The 21,468-nt window shown below is 39.9% G+C and overlaps 1 protein-coding gene and 1 long non-coding RNA gene across 2 annotated transcripts in view; one reads left to right on the top strand and one right to left on the bottom strand.

The window, feature by feature from the left end:
• Positions 1 to 21,468, bottom strand: part of LOC130558406 (uncharacterized) — a 50,387-nt gene that overhangs the window by 524 nt on the left and 28,395 nt on the right. The gene's annotated exons all lie outside the window — the stretch shown is intronic.
• The window catches only part of si:dkey-12j5.1 (uncharacterized), a 75,414-nt gene that overhangs the window by 41,562 nt on the left and 12,384 nt on the right, over positions 1 to 21,468 (top strand). Inside the window, exons 9-10 of the mRNA XM_057340775.1 lie at positions 14,110 to 14,163; positions 18,713 to 18,826. Coding sequence (XP_057196758.1) covers positions 14,110 to 14,163; positions 18,713 to 18,826 — 168 coding nt within the window. The remainder of the gene's footprint in view (positions 1 to 14,109; positions 14,164 to 18,712; positions 18,827 to 21,468) is intronic.

Below are 21,468 nucleotides of genomic sequence, written 5' to 3'. Positions count from 1 at the left end.
TTCTTCCTTCCTACAAACCAGATCCATTATGGATGAGGCAAGAATGCAGAGTGTTTTGTAGAGAGAATAAGGTCCTAAGTCTTTTTGTCCGTGTGTGTGTTTGTGCTGTACGCCAGAAGAAGTGTTACTCTTGGGGGGAAACCGTGTGAGTCAACATAAAGATCATCAATCACTTCTTGGTATCTAAACACGGACAAAGCGCCATCAATGCCATCTAAATACCGCATAGCTGCTTAGCACTCTGTCAATACACTTGACGTATCTCGCAGCGTGAGTAAGCTTGAATGTGAAGAACTCGTGTCTTTGAGGGTTCGAAAAGAGTTTAACATTTAAACCGAAACTCATTAAAAATGAGAGGCTTTAATTCTCCTGTGTTTGAATTTATGTTTTTGAGTCTCTTAACAGCCTCTGCTCGACATCGAAATATTCTGCTGTATTTTCCATTTCACTGCATTTAACTGTGAAGATCCGTGGAAATATTTTGATCAGTCCTTGTCGCAGGAAACGTGCTGGTGAGTTACAAGATGTAATATTGTTGTTTCTGGCTCGTGCAGTTTTTCCATGGCTGAGGGCTCCCTTCACATCGCCGATTTAGAGCGCGTACGCACAAAGTGCGTGTCCGGTTACAGTGAAAAATGATTCGATCCATTCTGCTGCTTTACAATTTTATTCCTCGTCATGTGTGTGTGTATGTTCATGCATTTATCTGTGTACTTTTTGTCTTTTCTTGCTGGGGGATAAAACGATAAGGATGTCAGAAGGAGGTGGAATAATCCAGAACTACGGAAGCAGGCTGGCCCAGTTTTAACCAGCCTATGAGCCTTTAACACACTTGCTCTCAGTAATCTAGTTTGTGACAAGATAAGATTATATTAGATTCGCATTATGTCTTCAAATTTACAGCATGCCAATGGCAAGGAAGGTGTTATGTCCTAAATTTAGACGATAACAAGACCCATGTTGTGTGTGTGTGTGTGTGTGTGTGTGTGCGTGCGTGCGTGTGCCCGACAGTAAATGTCATTTTTGACCTTGTGGTGTTGTGTTTATACATCAAACTAAAGGGTGTTAATTTGAAAATGTAAAAATGCAGAAAGGTTTGTGCGATGTTAGGTTTAGGGGTAGTGTGAGGGTAGAGGACAGAATATACAGTTTGTACAGTATAAAAATAATTTAAAGTCCACATAAAACATAGAAACCTGTGTGTGTGTGTGTGTGTGTGTGTGTGTGTGTGTGTGTGCGTGCGTGCGTGCGTGTCAATGAAATTTGTTATACTGTATATAGGTCATAATGTATTTCACTAACAAAAATAGGAAACCTTAAACAAACGCACACTTGTGTATATACACATTGACTTGTTCTCTCTTCTACAAGCCGCCAATTAACCTTAAATAACGGGCCTAGTTAAAGATCAAGTGCTGGGCTGACCTGTGCCTGAGGACAGATGCTGTGTGTGTGCATTCACACTTGCTGTTTCCGTTTGCTCCCCGGGGAACCTAAGCCACGTGGGCCGATAGTTATCCATCCATCACTTTCAGTGCGAATAGTGACGTTACTGGTATTTACATATCTAAATGTCAGCTTCCAGATATAGAGCCAGTAATTAGAGAGCATTCTGGAGTAAGACACAATACCTCACTTCACCGTGGAAGGACTATGAACTGAGTAAAATCTTAGGCAAGAGTTTTTAAGTCGTCGCTACGGTTTCGTAAAAGGTTTTTCATTTGTTAAATACATTAAGCATAATTGTACATTCTTACTATAAAAGATGTGTAATAAGTAAAATGGTTTATACATAAAATTGGGTCTACTGCTGTGTTTTTACATTTGTTTTTGAAGCTATTTGAATTTTTTTGTGTTTTTTGCGTGATATCCGATTACTTCACTGGTGGAGTTTGTCACCCTAGTTTACGTCAGGGTTCTGGTTAATCAAACAGAGCCGTAATGAACTTAACGCAGTTTCCTGTCTTCCTGTGTTTCTGTCATTTCACTTTCTTTTTGATTCTTTCGCTTCAGCAAAGCAGACAAAAGCTGATTAAATTTGTTCTGAATTCATAATCTGCCAATATGACCGGAGAACATGTACACATGTCTCTAGAGAGGACATCATGTTTCTTTTTTGGATTTGCATAGCTATTTCACTCCAAACATTTAAGAGCAATATTATTTGTTTATGAAACGTTGTTTAACTCCCGTTGCTTATTGTATTTGCATTATTTATACTTATATTTTAACTATGTTCGCTTAAAGCGGATGTGACACGCAGTTTCTTCCAAACTCATATTTATCTTGAGTACCTATAGAGTAGTATTGCATACTTAGTATCTTTGATGAGTCAAAGAGTTAGTTTGATCACATTTATAAAAGACAGATACAGCTGTACGATTATTTTCGAAAACAGACGAGAGGGAGGCAGAACTAAAACACACTTTCTCTGCTCCAGTTGTTTGACGCGTGCGCGTGCTTTTTCTCCCACTCTCCCTGGTTGATGCGTGGGCGTGCTCTTTCATCTTGCTCTCGCGGGTTGACGCGTGGGCGTGCTTTTCCAGGGGAATTGTCCAATAAGGGACTAGGAAAAGTTGTTACCTAACGAAATTTCATGTTCGAAAAAAGCTTTCCAAAACCTATACGAACGTTGGGAGAGTGTATCGAGCACATGTTTGACATACTATGTCAAACATCCAACTCGTTTTTTGACAAGTTGACCATGTCAAGCATGAAAAGCCAGCGCATTTAATATTGTAAAGAAGTCAGAATGCATGAAACACTGTTGAACCACCCCTTTAAGAATCTTTCATTTAAAAACAGAGCGTGTACTCGGGTCTGCGTGTGGACCATTGAGGACAATTATTTTGACAAAAATTCAGCAGTTCTGTGATGTGCAGTGATGTTTGTAGAATACAAATGTATATTTGAGAGGCTCAGCAGTCGAGCACATAAATATCCGCCTGAACAAAATAGCAAATCGTCACTGCGTCTCACTCTGTACTTCACTTACAACAGAGAACGTCCCATAGAAGACACATTCTTATGACAGTCTATTCATCCTTTGTATTTCTGCTGCTTTATAAGTTTGAGCAAGTCTGTGTAAGTTTAAGATGTTGTATTATTGTAATCATTAAAATGACAGTTTAGAAAGCTAGGTTTCATGGTTAAGTGGTTTGGACTCTTACTCTGAAACTTGTGTATTACTAGACTTGCTCTGAATTCTCTTTTGGCCTTATTATTTTTCCTTAACTCAGATTCTGACTAAAAAGTAGCAATACATTTAGCAAGCATCACAAAGCAGTTAGATTTAATTCAGACATAACTGTCTTTGAGTTCTTCTATGATATGTTTAATTGGATGTAAGAAGGTCACCACTGAATAGCCTTTGTTCATTTCAAAGTCTTCTGCCTTAAAACACTCACACCACAATAAAAATGTATAGAATGAACGATCTGTCGCTTTGGATATAATGTACTGTAATGTAATTAAGCTTTTATAGAGGGAGTCCAAACGTTTAAAGGTCCAATGTATGAAATTTAGCGACATCTAGTGGTGAGGTTGTGAATTGCCACCAAAGGCTCACTCCACCGCTGACCTCTCCCTTTCGAAGCACTACGGTGACTTACACAGAACCAAGACGTCGTCATGTTTTCGTTTCTATGCCGAAGGAGATAATTTTTTTACGAAACGTGCTATGTAGATCAGTTTGTCCATTTAGGGCTACTGTAGAAACAACATGAATTCCGTGTAAGGGGACCCGCGGTGTATGTAGATAGTAATAGCTCATTCTATGGTAATAAAAACATAACGCTTCATTATGTAAGGTCTTTATACACCTCTGAAGACATAGTTATGTATATTATATTGCATTATTTTCAATAGATCCTAAACAATTACACATTGGACCTTTAAACAAATCAAAACCCCGAAACTTTTATTTCTACATTAAAATGAGTTTTTAACCCTACATTTTTTATGTGGTCTCGGACTTTGCCTTTTCCTTCCCCATTTTGAGATTCATTTTTGTTATTTATTGTTTTCTATACAGCTGCTTTTCAACAGTGCAACCTTAAAAAAGCACTATACTGTAAAATTTAACTTGACTTGATCGAATTTATGTTGGCCTTTTTCCTTCTGACCTGCTATGAATTCAATGTTTACAGCTATACCTTTGGAAGGTTCCTGTCGAACTGCTCATAAGGCAGACTTATTTGTACATGCAGAAGTAGCACTGAATGTTGAATTGGAATGACAAAGAGCAAGTTTATACAAGCTTGCAAACACAAGCTTACGATGGAGTTTTCAATTACATGTGCTGCTGTAACCAGAGGGTTTGTGTCTTGTTGGAGGGTTTGCTGGATGGATTATAGTGCGAGTATTAAATCATAAAAACAGAGCAATGCTGTTGCCCTCTTCGGCTTATCAGTTCTCTCTAAAACATGCCTGCTTTTACTGGCACCCTGGAAACATTTTCACACACGCTTATTACGAGCATTGTAACTTTGAGGGAATGTGTGCCGCATGATAACGCGTTATTAGTGTTTATGCTGCAGTTTATTGCATGTGGCATGGCTGTTACTCATAAATAAGCAGGAGGAAGAGCAAATAGATGCAAACAAATAAACACACACACACACACACACACAGAGGATTGTGTTGCAGGTCTGTTGTGTTGGGAAGATCCACAGATTTGCCCATCAAGTTAATAATGTCTAAAGTTTAATTTGACTTTTTACCCTAACCCAGGCTTCATTTGAAGGGCATGATTTTGTCTTTAATGCATCTGGTGACCTGTCTTTCAGCAGGTGTTTGGATAAATGGAGAAGTGCATTAATTTCATGACCAAACGGTTGTTTTTTGTAGAACAGCAGATGGGAGTTAAGCACTGCGCTGAGACAACATTAACAATCAATCCCTTGTGATTTATTGCGTCTGATGCCGGGTCAGATTCTCGATCGAGATGTAGTTCAGCGCTCTTCGCTCAACTCAGAAACCACCGCTGATGTCTTAATCACCAGAAAAACGGCCAAGTCATTCGGTTCCCAAAATTCTGTAATTGGAGGCGGAAAATCTCGGGAAGAACCCGTAATTTTTCCTAAAAATGAGATTATCAGGGAGTCATCGCCACCTGACATCCGAGCAGATGTGCGCCTACTACTTGCCAACAGGGAAGAATATGCCATTGCTCAGCTCTGACTGATGACAGTGTTGAGGTTAATTGTCTGTCAGCGTGTTAACAGAAGATCAAAGCAGCAACATCACTGCCATTCACTGCACTTCATGGAAGCATTTTTACGCTCATCGCATTTTCCCACGGTTTGGCAGTTGCGTAGGTGATGATCAGCTTTTGTTTTGCACCAGCTTTATGTAACATTTTCTTTTTGCGGAGTTCAGACCATAGAATAGAAATCTGCCGTTGTTACTGTCCTGTACGTGTTTTTCACACCTGCTTTGACATTCTTAAGATTTTGTTTTTAAAACTTTTAAGTATCTTGTATACAAAATGGCAGTGACAATATTCTACAGGAAAAAACGAAGAAGAAAAAACGTCAAGAGTAAAGTAAAACGATCATTGTTACGAGGTAGAAACCAGGCAGAAACAGGATCCAAGTGCAGTTGAAGATTTAATTAACACAAAACAAAATGCAACAAAATAAAAAAACAAAGAACCAAGGGGCGAAAGTAATCCGAAACATAAATGAACCAAAGCACAGTAACAATGACTGACAAATGACAAGTGAAACACAAGGGCGTATATAGACAGAACCAAACACGGTAACAAGACACACCTGGGAGCAAATCGATAGGGAACCAATGAACAAAAAAACTCCAACGGACTACACAGGAAACAGGAAGTGACAAAATAACTTCAAACTTCAAGTCCACATCAGACAGGGGAAATGCAGACCGGAGCGTGACAATTAGAAACAACATTAATTTAGAAGAATAATATAGAATAATATTTACTGTATTAATCTTTGCTATGAGTTCCTCATTCCTTTGGGATTCTCTCAGGATTTGATCTGTTGTTATCACTTTTTATCAATATTATCAATATTTGAGACCATCTATTTGAAATCCAGGCTAAAGTCACATATTATGAGATTAAAGGCATTAAAGTAGTCATAACCAAAATTGACAAAAGTTTCAAATTGTATTTATCAGATACGACATGCTGTGAAATGCTTCTGACAGTTTGCAATGAAAAATATATTTTAAAATAGTAAGAAAATGATCAAGAGTGTCTAATTAAGGAAATTATGATTAAAAGAATACAGTATATAGTAAAATAAATAAAAAGTAGGTAGTGTGTGTGTGTATATTTGTAATGATAAGATTGATTTTGGTAAGCATTATTTACAATGCAAAAATGTATGATTTTGAATACTGAAATGAATGATTTTTTACATTACATTTGTGGACAAATTTATTCCCTACAAAACACATGCCAGAAATGAACTTTCTAAACATTGATTTCCATCTTTGACATTTCCTTACTCAGTCATGGTTATATTTTTACAGAATGTTCTTTACATTAGGTAGAATAAATACTGTATATGTAGAAAACAGTAAGTCACAAAAAATGTCTTGGTTTTTCCATTTCTGCATTAAAATCCCCATTTTAAAACGATTTTTCCTTGGTGATGTTGTAAATGTAGGCTTTTTTTGGCTACCATTCTTGCCATTCAGGATCAAAGACAAATTTCATCAGATATTTGAACCGATGAAGTGAAACAAAGCAAGAGGAATGTAGCACACGTACACCCGGAGCAGGTGGGCAGCTATCAGGGGTATCGGGGAGCAAGTAGGGGTAGGGTGCCTTGCTCAAGAGCACTTCAGTTGTTACCCGCCGGCCCTGAGAATCGAACCGGCAACCTTCTGGTCACTAGTCCAACTCTCTATCCATTAGACCACGACTGCCCATTTATATTAATACGTTAGACAAAAAAATATTCTGAGGGCATTTACATTATAAAATACAACCAAAACAATAAAGTTCTCTCACACTGCCCGCGCCCACCATCAGAATGCTGGCTGCTCCCATCTCCAAGATCAAAAATTGAGTCCTGTTCTGCAACCGATCAAATCCTGAGAGAATCCCACAGGAATGAGCAACTCATACCGAAGAATACTGTATTCTGTTTGTTGCAATCTCTCCCTTTCATCTATACAATTTTATATTTGCTGGGTGTTTCTCATTAATCATGAATCAATCTCCACTCCACTGAACCCGGCTGTGATCGTATAATTTCTTATGTCAAAAGCAACGGCTCCTTAGCAGCGAGTTTAATATGTTCAATCAAAAATTCACTCCTGGAGCTGTGGTTTTATTAGAACTTGACTGTCTCACAACTACGATGTTGAAAACTGTTCAACGTCGAAGGCTGAAGATTATTGAATTATATCCAAATAACTCTTGTAGTGGGTTTGGGCTTGTGGTGATCGTGTAATCATGTTCTGATTTATTTCAAGTATTTTCACTCGGGCATGCAAAATCTGTATGGGGTGCACAATGATGACATCACTTTCCTGTCTTCAGCCACCGACGTCACGCTGGCGTGACATTACTTAAGTGGTTTTCGCCCTGCGTGCCATCTCAATGGGTAGTCCCTATGCCAACCGTGTTACCAGTCTGAGCAACATCTTAATGAGCGCCGCTTAATTACAGTCAGACAAGACCCTACAGAGCCTGAGACACCTGCGGAATAAATGTGCGAGCAGGGGAATGAATGAGAGCGCTCTCAACACTAATAAGGGTTTCATAATGGCTGGTTTAGGTAACCTGCCATCACATCTGCTGCCTGACAACCTGACAACCTGTCTTTGCCTTTTGATGGTTGTGTGCACATGTTCGCTAGTTCAAAAGTGCTCGAAATGACCTCTAAACTGTGCATGTGCCATTATGCAAACACTTGATGGAGGTGGTTTTACATAAACAGTTGTCGGGGTCCATATCAAGCAAGAATCAGAGGTCAAACTAACACTTGAAATACAGACATGGCGACCAAAGCCGCTTCATCATTCCTGTATTATGGATAAGTCGACCGGGGTCAAACCTCGACAGGGTTTTGGCACTCTCTGCTTTCCGTTCGAACCCCCGTATTGATTTGTTTGGGACCTTGAAGGGTGTGATAGGGTGAGGTGGAGTGAGTTGAGTAAACAAACTTGTCTGAAATTGAGCGCAGTGACTGTACAGCTATTATACCATGTCAATTGAGAGGTATGTCTACAGGGACGGGTCAAAAATATCTATATCCCCAACCTTGCTTTTGTAACTCCGTAACTCTTCTCCCTGCCGTCACGTTTCATCTTCATCCTATCTTTCACTAAGCAGCCTCCCCTAAAGGCAAAGTCGACTTCTTCGTTGATCTGATATGTAGAAATGAGATTCTGGTTCTATACGGATTATGTGTGATTACACCTGCGTGTGTGTGCGGGCGTGCGGGAGGGATTCTGTGGCTTTTTTCTTGCCCCATCCGATTTAACGCTCATGCCCTGACCTTCACTGCTCACAATCACTTCTTGAAAATCAATAGCACTGACACGGCAAGAAAGCCTCGCGACCGGACTGATGCTGTATGTGCGAGATGGAAAAACGCACCTTCAACTTTCTTAATCGTATAGTAAAAAGCAATTTCACCTCTGTTGGAAGAAAAGGTGTATTACGTTCTCCACTCTCTCCCTTCCTTCGCACAAGGAGAGATCTGTCAGGGCTTCGTGTCATTACGTCCAGGAGCCGGTTTAAATCCGACCAAGTACAATGCGGCCCGACAGGGCTGTTCTGAAGGTCTGAGACAGGCTGATGTGCCCGCATTGTTCTGGAGGTCATTTAGCAGAGCCGTGGCCTGTCTCTGGTTAATGATGTCATAATGAGGGTCTGCGCGGGCCAACGCTTAACGGAGTCAGAAAAAAGGCTTTATCATTGGCCAAGTCGGCCCCCGTGTGCTACTGAAGAAGCGGTCAAATTAAACTTAAGTGAGCAATTAAGAATATAGGCAGATATATTTTTATGAGGTTCTCTACTTTCTGATTCGCTGGCTTTCTGACTTTGTCTGTATTCCCTCTGTCTCCCACGAATTTTTTTTTTTTGTGATTCGGCTGTTCAGGGGTCCTCGGCCGGCCATGCATGTCTTCTATAACAGCAACGCTCGTGTTGTCTCACATCAGTAAATGAGAATTTTGTACTCTCATAGTTTGAAGCGTGAATAAGCCATTATTCCCACGGGAACATCATCGCCACAAATCAATAACTCAGCTACCGTAAAGATCTGAATCAATTAAAACACTGTTACTCATAAAACGTTAAATACTCGCTCGTTTTGTTCCAGTACTTTTGTGGTAATTCACACCCAGGTTGTCTTTCTATTTTCTGTTCACTGTTGTGCACTGAATCGTGTTTTCCACCTTGTAGCGAACAGATGTGACTGCTTTATACATTAGAAGAATGATTATGGCACAAGAATATAGCTTCTTAATGCTGTAAATGAGCATGTCATCGATTGGTCAAACCTACTGAACACATTTAATCGTACTGAACGTGTACACCCCTAGGCTTTAGCAAGGAGAGATGAAGGGTGTGCAATGAAAAGAGTGCAATGCTAAGCACATTTTTAATGGTGTGCACAGCGTAATCCTCCATTTAACACAGATTAAATGATTCTAATTGCGACTGTTGAAAATGCAGTTTTGGTGCATGTTGTAACTCTGATATACCCTGACACTTTTAATGAACATTATAATTGAAATTAATTTTTGATGTAATTGATGTTCTAAACTGGGAGTGCATCTGAACATATCTGAAGAACCTCTTTTTTGTAAACATATAAAAAAACAGAGGTGAGTGGACTGGACATTACCACATGGAGAAAAGTTGGAGCTTTAGCCATGGGGAAGTGCAAATTTGTTGCTATGAAATTGGTCTTAAATTTCATTCTGCACGGTATTAAAAAGGTCTTAAAAAGTCTTGAATCTAATTCTCAGAAACCTGCAGATACCCTATACTCACTGTTCTTCTCAAGGAACACATGAACCAGTGTAACCCGACATTTCAAACAGCATTTAAAGTAAAAAAGCTATGTGCATATGCACAGACATTATTTTATACCCACACAGTTAGTGAATCTTTTACGCAGTTGGGATCCTTTCGTTTCTTTTGGGAGTGATGGATTATTGAATACAACCTTCAGAATTGCATGCTGTATCACAGGCTGCTTCATATTGGATCCTGTGAAAAGTTTTCTAAAACTTAATTTAACAGACTTGTGGTTCATGACTAAGCTCTTGAATAGCAACTCGAGTCATGACTTTGCACTCGGGTTTTAATCTCAAGCTCCTGTGGATGCTGTTTTATTATGCAGTATCAGACCAGTTTTACATAAGTGTTAATTTGTGATAAGTGCTTGAAGCATTCAAACAATTAAAAGTGGCAATAGTACATTAAATGTCTGAAATTTCTGTTTAAAATTATATCAACAACTAAAACGAACATAAATTGGAGCGAGTATCAGAAATGTGCTTTTAGTGCGAGGCAATATGTGTGCATTAATATTAGCTGACAGATGCGAGCTAAAAGTAGCTGTATTATTTATTCATTTTTACACGCCCTCTTGTCATTCCAAACCTGTATGACTTTCTTTCCACCACGGAGCACAAAAGAAGATATTTTGAAGAATGATGTTTACCAGTACCCATTCACTTGCATTGGTTTTGTGTCCATACAACAGAAGTAAATGGGTGCCGGCGCTGTTCGATTACCAAGATTCTTCAAAATATCTTCTTTTGTGTTCTGGTGAAGAAAGGTTTCAGGTTTGAGTAAATGATGACTGAATTTTCATTGTTGGGTGAACTATCCCTTTAGTTTACTTTTTTTAGGTTTGTCATGAGAAAAAAAAGAGCAGTGTGTTCAAGGCTATTTTAAATTTTAATCATATGGATGAGATTAAATATATTTCAGGTAAAGTATGAGCACTGCTAAATTAATACTGAGAATAGACGGCACACACTGGATGTGTAATTAAGGACACAAATGCATGAAAAACATACCATAGAAATAAGAAGAATGATTGAGAAGGGGGTGAAATAGAAAATAATCACTTTTCAATAACCAGACCACTTTCAGAGGATGAACATATTAATATTAATGGCTACATTCCTCTAATTCAAGACTCCCTCAGAAAATGACCTCATTTGACCTGACAATTACTGCTTCACATATATTCAACGTTTCCACAGCTTTTCATATTCACAAAAAGTGGATTTGGGGAAAAAATATTTTATTTAGTACAATGTAACCCTGATAAGTCTTTGTGAAATGTCCATCTAACTTTTTAGCTCTTTGTAGCTCATGGCTCATCAAAGCTGTGAACGTAGATGCTAAAACATCCCTGGTTTTCCTCAGGTACCGTTTTTTCTTAAAGGGCTTGTTCACCCAAAGATGAAAATTCTGTCTTGAATTACTCACTCTCTAGTTGTTCCAAACCTGTATACATTTCTTTGTTTGGTTGAACACAGATAAATATATTTGGAAGAATTATTTTAACCAAACAGTTCTTGGACCCCATTGACTACCATAGTAGGAAAAATGACAATATAGTCAATAGTGCCTCAGAACGGTTTGCTGTCCTACATTCTTCAAAATATCTTCTTTTGTGTTCAAAAGTAATTTTTCCTACTATGGTGGCCAAGAACTGTTTGGTAATAAGCATTCTTCCAAATATCTTTCTCTGTGTTCATCAGAACAAAGAAGTTTATACAGATTTGGAACAACTCGAGGTGAGCAAATGATGACAGAATTTTTATTTTCAAACATAACCTACATTGTGATTGAAGCGTCTTTATATTTTAAACCCGATAGACTCTTAATTCAGACTAACTGCCTGCGGCTATACATCCCCACAGGGAGCTCAGGCAAGTAACCAACTCCTGGACCGCCAAGTACTGTCGAACGTCCATAATCGCATATGTGTCTAAGAAACGTTTGAGCAGATTTATGCATTCAATTTGAACTTCCTAAATGGAGAATTCTAGGTCCCTCTCAGCTTTTTTCCTCTGGGCCGAGCGTTTGACTTTATCCTCGGCTTTATCAGTTGCTTAGAGCTCTGAGAGACAGCATCAGGGAATGATATGCGGCTGAGAGGAGAGATTGCGCAAGCATCAATCCCTAAAGTAATTATCTCGGCTCCTCCTCATTCCAAAAGGCTAAATATAAGTGAAGTTTTTACCTCCCAACGGCTGCCATGTTGCCTTTGATAAACGGCCCGACTGTAAAATTCATGCCGTCTTCGGCTGTGAAAGCGAGTATGTGTGTTTTAGTGTATTCCGCATTCACACTCATGCGGTCCTTCTTTTTTGAGTATAAATTTTCTAGTGCGCTGTCTGACCCTGTGCCGTACGCACACACACACCAAAGCAGATACAGATAGGCGGGCGAGTGTGGTTGTGGTAGATTGGAATTGTCAGAGGTGTCACATTAAATGTGCTATTATTAAGTCCAGGCTGAATTTTATGGCCTCGCAGGGTCATAAATTGGCTGGTCAACCTCTTGAATTACGTATCCATCGAGCGATGTGCCTTAGCCGTCCTCACTTTTCTCTGCTTTACTCTCTATTCCTCGCTGGATCTCCGCCCCCATTTCACCTCGTACCTGTACAAGAGCTTGATCTTCACTCAGTGGCCCTGGTTAAAATGGATGGCGTAAGTGTGACGGAGGACAAGAGGGGCGAGGGATGTTGGGAAGGGGTTACCGGGGCATTGTGGGTAACTGCCCCTCCTCTCAGTTTTCTGTCAAGGGCATAACCTTCATGATGGAAAAATAAGGTCCGTTTCAGTATGTCAATCACATGAAGCGTACAAAAAGCTTTTAGTACAGTTTAAAGGTTAGGATGTCTACAAAATCACAGTCATTTTTTGTTTGTGTGGGACTCGAGTGTTGGCATGGGTCGCATTTTTTTTATGGGTTTGAGTACCGTGCTCATTTTTTTCTAACAGGTCAAAGGTGCCAACTTAAGAGTTTTAGAGACGAGATGTCTTTATGGCTCAATAATGTCTGATTTGAACTGACCTTGCCCTGGTTTGTCCATCAGCTCTTGATCAGATCTATTGATGATGCCTAATGAAAACACGCTCGGGGTGTATGGGTTAAGCAGATAAGCAAAGACTGACAGGACCATTGACAACAGATAGATCAATGACATCGATCAACTAAATGAAGTTCTCAGGCTCTCAAAGGAGAGATTAAGACTTTGTTTAACAAATTAACAGAAGAACTTGGGTCATTAAATATAAGCACGCTCCTCTCTCTCGAGAGAATCAGCAGCCATTGCTTTGCATTGAGAGCTCAATTCAAGTTTGGCAGGATGAAGTTATTCATGAGGCATTGACAAGAAGGGAATCAGTGGTATTGACCACCGGGCAGAACTGATAGGCTTAAACAGGCTGTCCAGTACTGCACTTCACTGTGAGTGAGAAAGAATTCAGATTATCATTAAAACCAAAAAAGAAGGAATATTACTTTTTGTTGAAATTGGTGCTTATTTTAGGACATTTAATGTTTTCTATTATAAAAGTAAAGGGATAGTTTACCCCAAAATGACATTTATTCACTATTACGTCTTTCCAAGTCTGCGTGACTTCTGCAGAACACAAAAGAAGATATTTTGAAGAATGTTGGTAACCAAACAACACTGGACCCCATTGTATGGAGATCAGGTTTTAAATGACATAACTGTGAAAAAATGTTGACAGATTTTTGTTAAAAAGCACTTGCGTTGAAGATTTACGTTAAAATATTTTATTACAGTGACTTTTACTGTAAAAAAATCATAAAACTGAGATGCTCTGTTTGAAGTAATGAGAGGCACGATGGAGAATCATATAAATTCTAGACACATTGTGGTAATGAGAATTTCTACTTTCATATGTACAGTACATATTTTTGTGAAATTCATCTTTATGCTATTTCCTTCCTTCTGTGCATTTATTTTTTATAAAGTATAGTGATAAAGTATAATCTCTTCTTTTGACTAATTAGATCATTAGGAGTTGGAATTAGGAAATAAGCTCATCTTCTAGAGGAAAATACATGTGCCATTCTCCAGAAAATGAAGAGCTGTTCTCTTTTTCCAGATGGCTACAGAAGTTTTGGAGAATCTTTTAGAAGAGGATGATGAAGTTGTGCAGGTGAGTGTTTTGTGTTTTATCATTTATAATACATGTTATTAATCACTTTAGCCAGTTGTATAAATGTCTTTGTTCTGATGAACATGTATTTGGAAGAATGCTTGCAACCAAACAGTTCTCAATGGTAGTCAAAAGTACCCCAGAACTGTTTCCTTTCCTACATTCTTCAAAATATCTTCTTTTGTGTTCAACAGAACAAAGCAATTTTTCTAATTACAGTTATGATTGAAACATAACATGACAAGATACATAATTTATGCTGTTATAAGGGAAAGTGAAGGGCTAATATTTGACATGCTGTATGCTAGTGTTTGTTTCCTGTTCTTGTGCTGTGCTTGTTATCAGGCCCATCTAACAGACTTCACCTTGTAGGAAGTTTGACAAGCGTTTGATTCTCACCGTCTCTGACTGCTGGATAAATAATTGATGCCTTAATATCCTGCTGAAACAGGAGCTTGTTTGTGTGAACGTGCTTTGGTCTTCCGTTTAGATTATCAGTCGTCAACATTATGAAGACAAGGCCAGGGCTGCTACAACCAAGACCGAGAAATATCAGAGTTTATCTAATGACCCAGCAGGCTCAGGAAATGCATACATGTATGGACATAAAGCAAATCTTTCTCCCGTATTCCAGTTCCACATAAATTATGGCTTGCTTTGATGCCCCACAATACATCAAAAAGCATTATTAAACTCAGAAAGGCATTCTGGTCTTCTCCTCGGAGTTGATTAAAAAAACTCATACAAACAACATGCTGACAGTTTATGCATAATTAATGAGCAAAATGGCAAGCCAATGAATTATTAAACAAATGAATATGAAATTTATAGAAAAGTAACTGCTGGTGAGATGATGTGAGCGGTTTACACTTATCCAGGTAAGCAGATCTGATAAAAGCACACAGTGACCAAAAGACTTGCGCTTAAGTGTGTTCAAGTGTGATGTACAGTAGGTGTGACTAGTTGATATCAAAAAAGAGACTTTTCTGTCATTCTCGAAAATGTGTTCTCTCTATAGCAACAGGAAGATCCTGATCAAATGTCTCTCATAAACTCTATATCATGAATAGATTACAAAAACAGGAAATAATTTTGTATCATTGATCAAACCACATGAATTTCATGTTTTCACACGTGATTACATGTGGTCCCATGGGTTTCATGGACATGCGCATTTTTATTGCGATCCATGTTAATCAGAGGTTCTGTCCTAACCAACTGCGCGACGAGCAACGGCCGTTTTCTGCGACGTCGCGGCTGACAGCTCCGCCCACACAACAATCTCATTCGGTGTTGTCACAGTCACCAGCTGGAGTGCCCTCTCAAATCCACTAGAAGGCACTCCCCTCATCACCCGGACTGTCATTCACTACATTTCCCATAAATCACTTGGGCTTGGTTTTGCGTTATGTCACAGTTGCTTCTGTTCCTCTTGTTCTTTGTCATGCCCTGGATGTTTGTTTGTGTTTGGACTGACCACGTGTGTTTGGATTAATGCCTGTCGTTTGGATTTTGTCTGTGGATTATCCTTTAAATAAACTGCATTTGGATCCTCACCTCTGAGTCTGTGCAATTCGTGACAGAAAACCAAGCCATTTATGGATCCAGCAGTCCGTTTGGCTCGACTCCACCAAGGTAACGAGGACCCTCGAGGACCATGTACAGACTTTCTTGGACATTGCCTGGTATTCTGAATATCCAGACTGTATATTAATAGAACTGTTCTGCGACAGTCCTAATGATCACTACAAACATCGCATCTCCCGTTATGGTCCTCAAGGGTCCCTTGCTCAATTCATCGACTATGCTCTTTTGTCGTGTGGCTCTCCCTTCACCGTGGGAGAGGTGGGGGCTGCCCCTAAACATTTTTTGGCCTCAGGCCCCACCAGCCGTCATGGCCGCCAAGCCAGAGTCTCCAGCCATCATGGCTGCCAAGCCAGAGTCTCCAGCCGTCATGGCCGCCAAGCCGGTGGTCCCAAGTCGGGTGGTCATGGAGGTGTCTGCTCCTGAGGTCCTGTCCTGGGAGTCTGCCCCGCTGGTGATGGTTGCTGCGTTGGGGTGTGTTTGGGCTATGCACTGCTCTCCTGTTCCTGAGGCTATTGACGAGCTGGCCGTTCCAAAGTTCCCCAAGCCGGTCCCGTCCGGCCTTCCAGAGATCTTTGAGCCAGTCCTGTCCAGCCTTCCAGAGATGTTTGAGCCAGTCCTGTCTGGCCTTCCAGAGGTCTTCGAGCCAGTCCTGTCTGGCCTTCCAAAGGTCTTTGAGCCGGTCCCGTCCGGTCTTCCTGTGTTCTTCGAGCCGGTCCCGTCCGGCGTATCGGAGTTCCCTACCTCGTCCAAGATGGACTCCTGTGATCTTCCTGAGATCCCTGCCTCCCTGCCACGCCCTGGCTTCCAGCCCTGCCAGTGCCTCCCTGGCCGCCTCTGCTCCGCGGCCCAGACCCGCCAACCCTCCCCGGTTCCGCCTCCTCTCCTCCCTCCTGGACTTTATTTTTGGGGGCGTCTGGAATCCGCCCTTAGAGGGGGGGCTATGTCACAGTCACCAGCTGGAGTGCCCTCTCAAATCCACTAGAGGGCACTCTCCTCATCACCTGGACTGTCATTCACTACATTTCCCATAAATCGCTGCCTGGACTCGGTTTAATCGTTCACACCTGTTTCTTATTATCTGTTTAGTTCTGTCTATTTAAACCTGGTTTTGTCAGTCATTCGGGGCTTGGTTTTGTGTTATGTCACAGTTGCTTCTGTTCCTCGTGTTCTTTGTCATGCCCTGGATGTTTGTTTGTGTTTGGACTGACCACGTGTGTTTGGATTAATGCCTGTCGTTTGGATTTTGTCTGTGGATTACCCTTTAAATAAACTGCATTTGGATCCTCACCTCTGAGTCTGTGCAATTCGTGACCGGTGTAAGTTCTGCACCTCATGAATACTAATCGGCAAACATGGATAAGGACAGGCTATATACGTTTCATTACATACGTCTAGATTCTGAAATTATAGCATGGCGTCTGGTGAGGCATCGCTGAAGTCATGAGAAAAGGACGCATCTCTCTATGTGCACTCTTCAGCTGCAGCGCGAGAGGGTGCGTGGACAGAGAAAAACTGTTCTGATTGGCTGTGTTTTGTGATTGAGTGTCGCGTCCCGCCCCTTTTTCGCGTTCGGTATGGACAAACAAATTGCTTATCGCAGGAGTCGCATCGCATCGCGTTTGGTTAGGATGCGGTGTTAGGGTCATTTTAACTCCTGCAAAAAGTCAGATTTCCTTGCTTCTATTAAAAAAAGACAGGCTTGTTTCCATTTAAGCACACAACATTAATTAAATTATCAAATTATGCATGAATTACATGGATTTTTAGGTGTAGACAAACTTGTGGAGTCCATGCCACCTTAAGTGCATGCTGTTTTCAAAAAAGATTTTTTTCAATTGAATTAATTACATTTAATTGTTATGTTAAAGTGTTATTCACAACACAAAACATTTTTTGAAGAATATTGGTAACTGAACAACAACATTCACTTCAATGGTATGGACACAAAACCAATGCAAGTCAATGGGTACCGCCGTTGTTCATTTATCAACATTATTCAAAATATCTTCTTCTGTGTTCTGCGGAAGAGAAAGTCATACAATTTTGAAATGACAAAAGGATTAGTAAATGATGACAGAATTTTCATTTCGGGTGAACTGTACCTTTAATAATTTAATTTGTAATGAAAAAGTTTTTGATTTAAAACACACAGTTCGACCGAACTTTTAACTCGGCAAAGCACATCAAAACAGAAATTGCATCTCATGAGGGTCTTTAAAGCAAAACCCACTATAGGCTTCACGGGTCTAGTAAGTGTACCGTTTGGAGGACAAATCCCCGGCCCTCTCTCGCATTTCATTTCCATCTCCACTCTCAAACAGTCGAGACTGAAGTCTACCAGTCCACTCCCCCACACAAACACACACGTACGCACACACACACACACACACACGCACACTCACACACACACACACACACACACACACACACACACACACACACACCACTCTAATAGATGTCTGACAGATTGAGAGCACTTACAGAGCGTTCTGAACATTCTGCTCAGAATCAGAGAGTGTGAAAGAGAGAGCGAGACAGTGAGAAAGGTTTGAACTCTCTGTGGTGTGGTGTGTTATTGAGACATCAGAGGAGGGTATACAGACTAACACCAGGTGATAAAATGAAGTGCACTTCAGCACAGCACAACAAAAACCAGCACACACGCTCGTCCCCGCAGCCCATTTGCACATGATTTCTCTTTATTCGGTGTTCTTATTTCTTAGGGAGCAGAGAAAGCTTCATGGTTCTTTGTATCCTGTTGTCTGCTGCAAAATAAGATTGCGGTCAAATATTCATATTGCTGACGAGCACAGGAAGTGCTTTAGGTTTGTTTTGTTAATCTGGGTGACTGGCTCGTCTTGCTTTGTTTTTTTAACACGTTTAGCATATGTTCACCGTGTTTTTATGTACTTGTAGTTTCAGAGATGTGCAGCGTGTTAAAACCTCTCTCTTCTTATTTCAGGTGTGGTACCTGTTGGGGTGGCTGTTTTATTTGCAACTAGACAAACAGGACTTGACAAACAGCTCTACGAATTTCAGAAAATCAGCCCTCACGCACCTCACCAAGGCCAAAAAGGTACACAAACACATCTTTTCGAAATGATACGAGCGTTTTATGTTGTCTTCTGTCTTGGCTCGCTTTTCATTCTCCCCCACACACTCACACACACACATTTTCTACCTGGCTACTTCCACTCCTCCCTCGGCCCCTTCTCGTTTTTTTCATCTGTCATGGTTCTCTCAGCATGCCGTCAGCTCTCTTTCCACTGTGAAATTTCTCCAGCTCTGCTGGTGTCCGAGCGTTATAGAAATGGAAAATGAAAGTCGAGGTTTGAAAGAAAATGAGAAAGGGAGGCAGAAGCGGGGAGGGGTAGTTATGACAATACAGATAACACTTTTTTCCACCACCCTTGTCATTTTCTTCCTGTTCCCACGCCTTTTTTCGTCTCTTCCTCGGACCCTTTTCTGTTAGTGGACTTTGGTTCTCTCTGAAGAAAATCCGGCCACTGTGTGCAGTCGTTTCTGTTCCTTGACCATAGGTTTTCTATATGTGGCTCTTGTTTTTTTTTTAATACATTGTGGTCTGTTTTTCATTTCCTTCTGCTGCATACATCTTCATTTCATTTCGACCTATAGTACAAAGTAAAGATTTCACTGGTCATGGGATATTGTCTTTTTAGCCAAAAAGTAAAATCATGCTAATGTGGATGTATCATTCATTTTAGCAGCCAGTAAACTGTACAGTTCTATGTATCAGATTTATTTGTCCACAAGTATGGTCACATGTCCTGTTGTCATGTTTACATTAGTCTGTTTCAAAATAAAAAACAATGCTTTTCATTTATATCTGAAGTCTTTTTAGGATTTTGTACATCACTGATCATGCCAAAGTAATTGATTGTACCGCATACTGTATATTAGAGTTGCACCAATACTACATTTCTCCACCGATACTGATTATCAGAGTGATATCAAAGTCCGTTTAAAACGCACCTCCGGGCAGCTAGGGCAGTTATTACGTACAAGACGTGAATGGGAATACTGATATTTCTACAATCGCCGGTAAAATCCCAATTAAATGACATATTTAAAAACAGCATTTAAATATGACGTAAACTGTACCATAACGTTTGTTTCCTATGATCAAATTGCGCTGAAAAAACATAATTTTTCTTGTTGCTTTAGATACTACGCATGCGCAAAGCTTCGCTCGGGCGGCCATATTGAGTGTTGCGTTCCTCCCCATTCATTTCAATAGCAGTGACGCATCTTGTTAGTATTAATATATTTGGTGATATCTGACGACACCGATTCTGAAGATTACATTCATATTTCTTAACTTTCTGAATGTTATTAATTCATATACATAATGACTATTCATATTGAACATCAAACTGGTGATGTTTCTTAACATTTTCTATACAGAGCACAAATTCAGTGCATTTTCCTGTTCTCTTTTGATTGACAGGGTTCATCGGCCCTGAGCATAGGCTGTTTGTAAACTATCGGCCAATGGTGTGAAAAAATGCTTTTATCAACCAATACCGATTATTTGCCGATATACTGTCTAGTATATATCATACAAAAATACTGATGCACTGTCTTGCAAGTATTTATTTATTCTTCTGTTCTCTTTTTCTTGACTCTCCAGAGCACCTTCTTTAATTACTTCAGTTGATTGTGGTTTGCCTGTGCTGTGCACGTCCAATAGAAAAGGAGGACACATCTCGGTGCTCATACGCTAGTGGCTTTGTAAGGTCTCAGACCTGTCCACCTTCAAAACCAAATAACTAGACGAATTATAAAAACTCTGATACAGAAGTGTTCTTGACAGCATGTAACATTAGAGCTGACCCTTAATGGGTAATGAAGTGAAGGACTGGTCGTCCTATATATGAAGAATGACAGCAGACGTTATACACATTCATTTTTATATATACATATGTAGTCCTTGTAGTCCTTCAGTGAGTTCAATATTTTTATATTTTAACCAAATTTAGCACACATGTTGTATATTTGTATACCCACACATTCACGTGTAATTTAACATAACTGACTTATTATTCCAGAATCCACAAGTTTGCATCACCAGCCACATAGTCTTGAATGACTTTCAACAGTCTTTTCAAATGTTTTAAAGTAATCGTTGTTTGTGCTTCGATATAAATCTTGCAAAAAGAAATTTGAGAGCAGAAGCAAAATTTGAACAGGAGCTCTAAATATGTAAATAAGACCCGAGAAGTCAAGCTCATGGCTTTGGATCAGACTCATGAATATTGAATTACTTATGCAAACGTCTCAATTATTCATCTGGTCTTTAATCAGTGGGCCATATTGGCCGAGCTTTTGTTAGCCATGTCATTAATACGGCTGTAATAAAGCAAACAGTAATTATTTATTAATTAGCCTTTTAGAAGGTCATCTCTCTGCACTATTCAATATACAGCCAGTTATAATAGAGTTAGACTAATGCCGCTAGTATACCGCTCCATATTAAAGATGTTAACCTTTCATCTTTTCAAAATGAAATTTTCTAAACTATTGATTAGATTTGGTGAACTTGTACATTTCTTGACCCGAGGGTAAATATTAAAATAATTTCTCGCGTCTCAGTTAGACTGTAAAGACACGTGTCCTCTGTTTTCTCATATGGCCAGTTTAGTTTCATTACTTCACTGTCATTAAATGGAAATACATTCAAAATATCTAAGCTGTGGA

This window comes from Triplophysa rosa, linkage group LG8 (assembly GCF_024868665.1).
Source record: "Triplophysa rosa linkage group LG8, Trosa_1v2, whole genome shotgun sequence".
Classification (NCBI taxonomy): Eukaryota; Metazoa; Chordata; class Actinopteri; order Cypriniformes; family Nemacheilidae; genus Triplophysa; species Triplophysa rosa.
The sequence above is the reverse complement of the archived record's forward strand: the minus strand, read 5'-3'. Positions and strand labels throughout refer to the sequence as shown.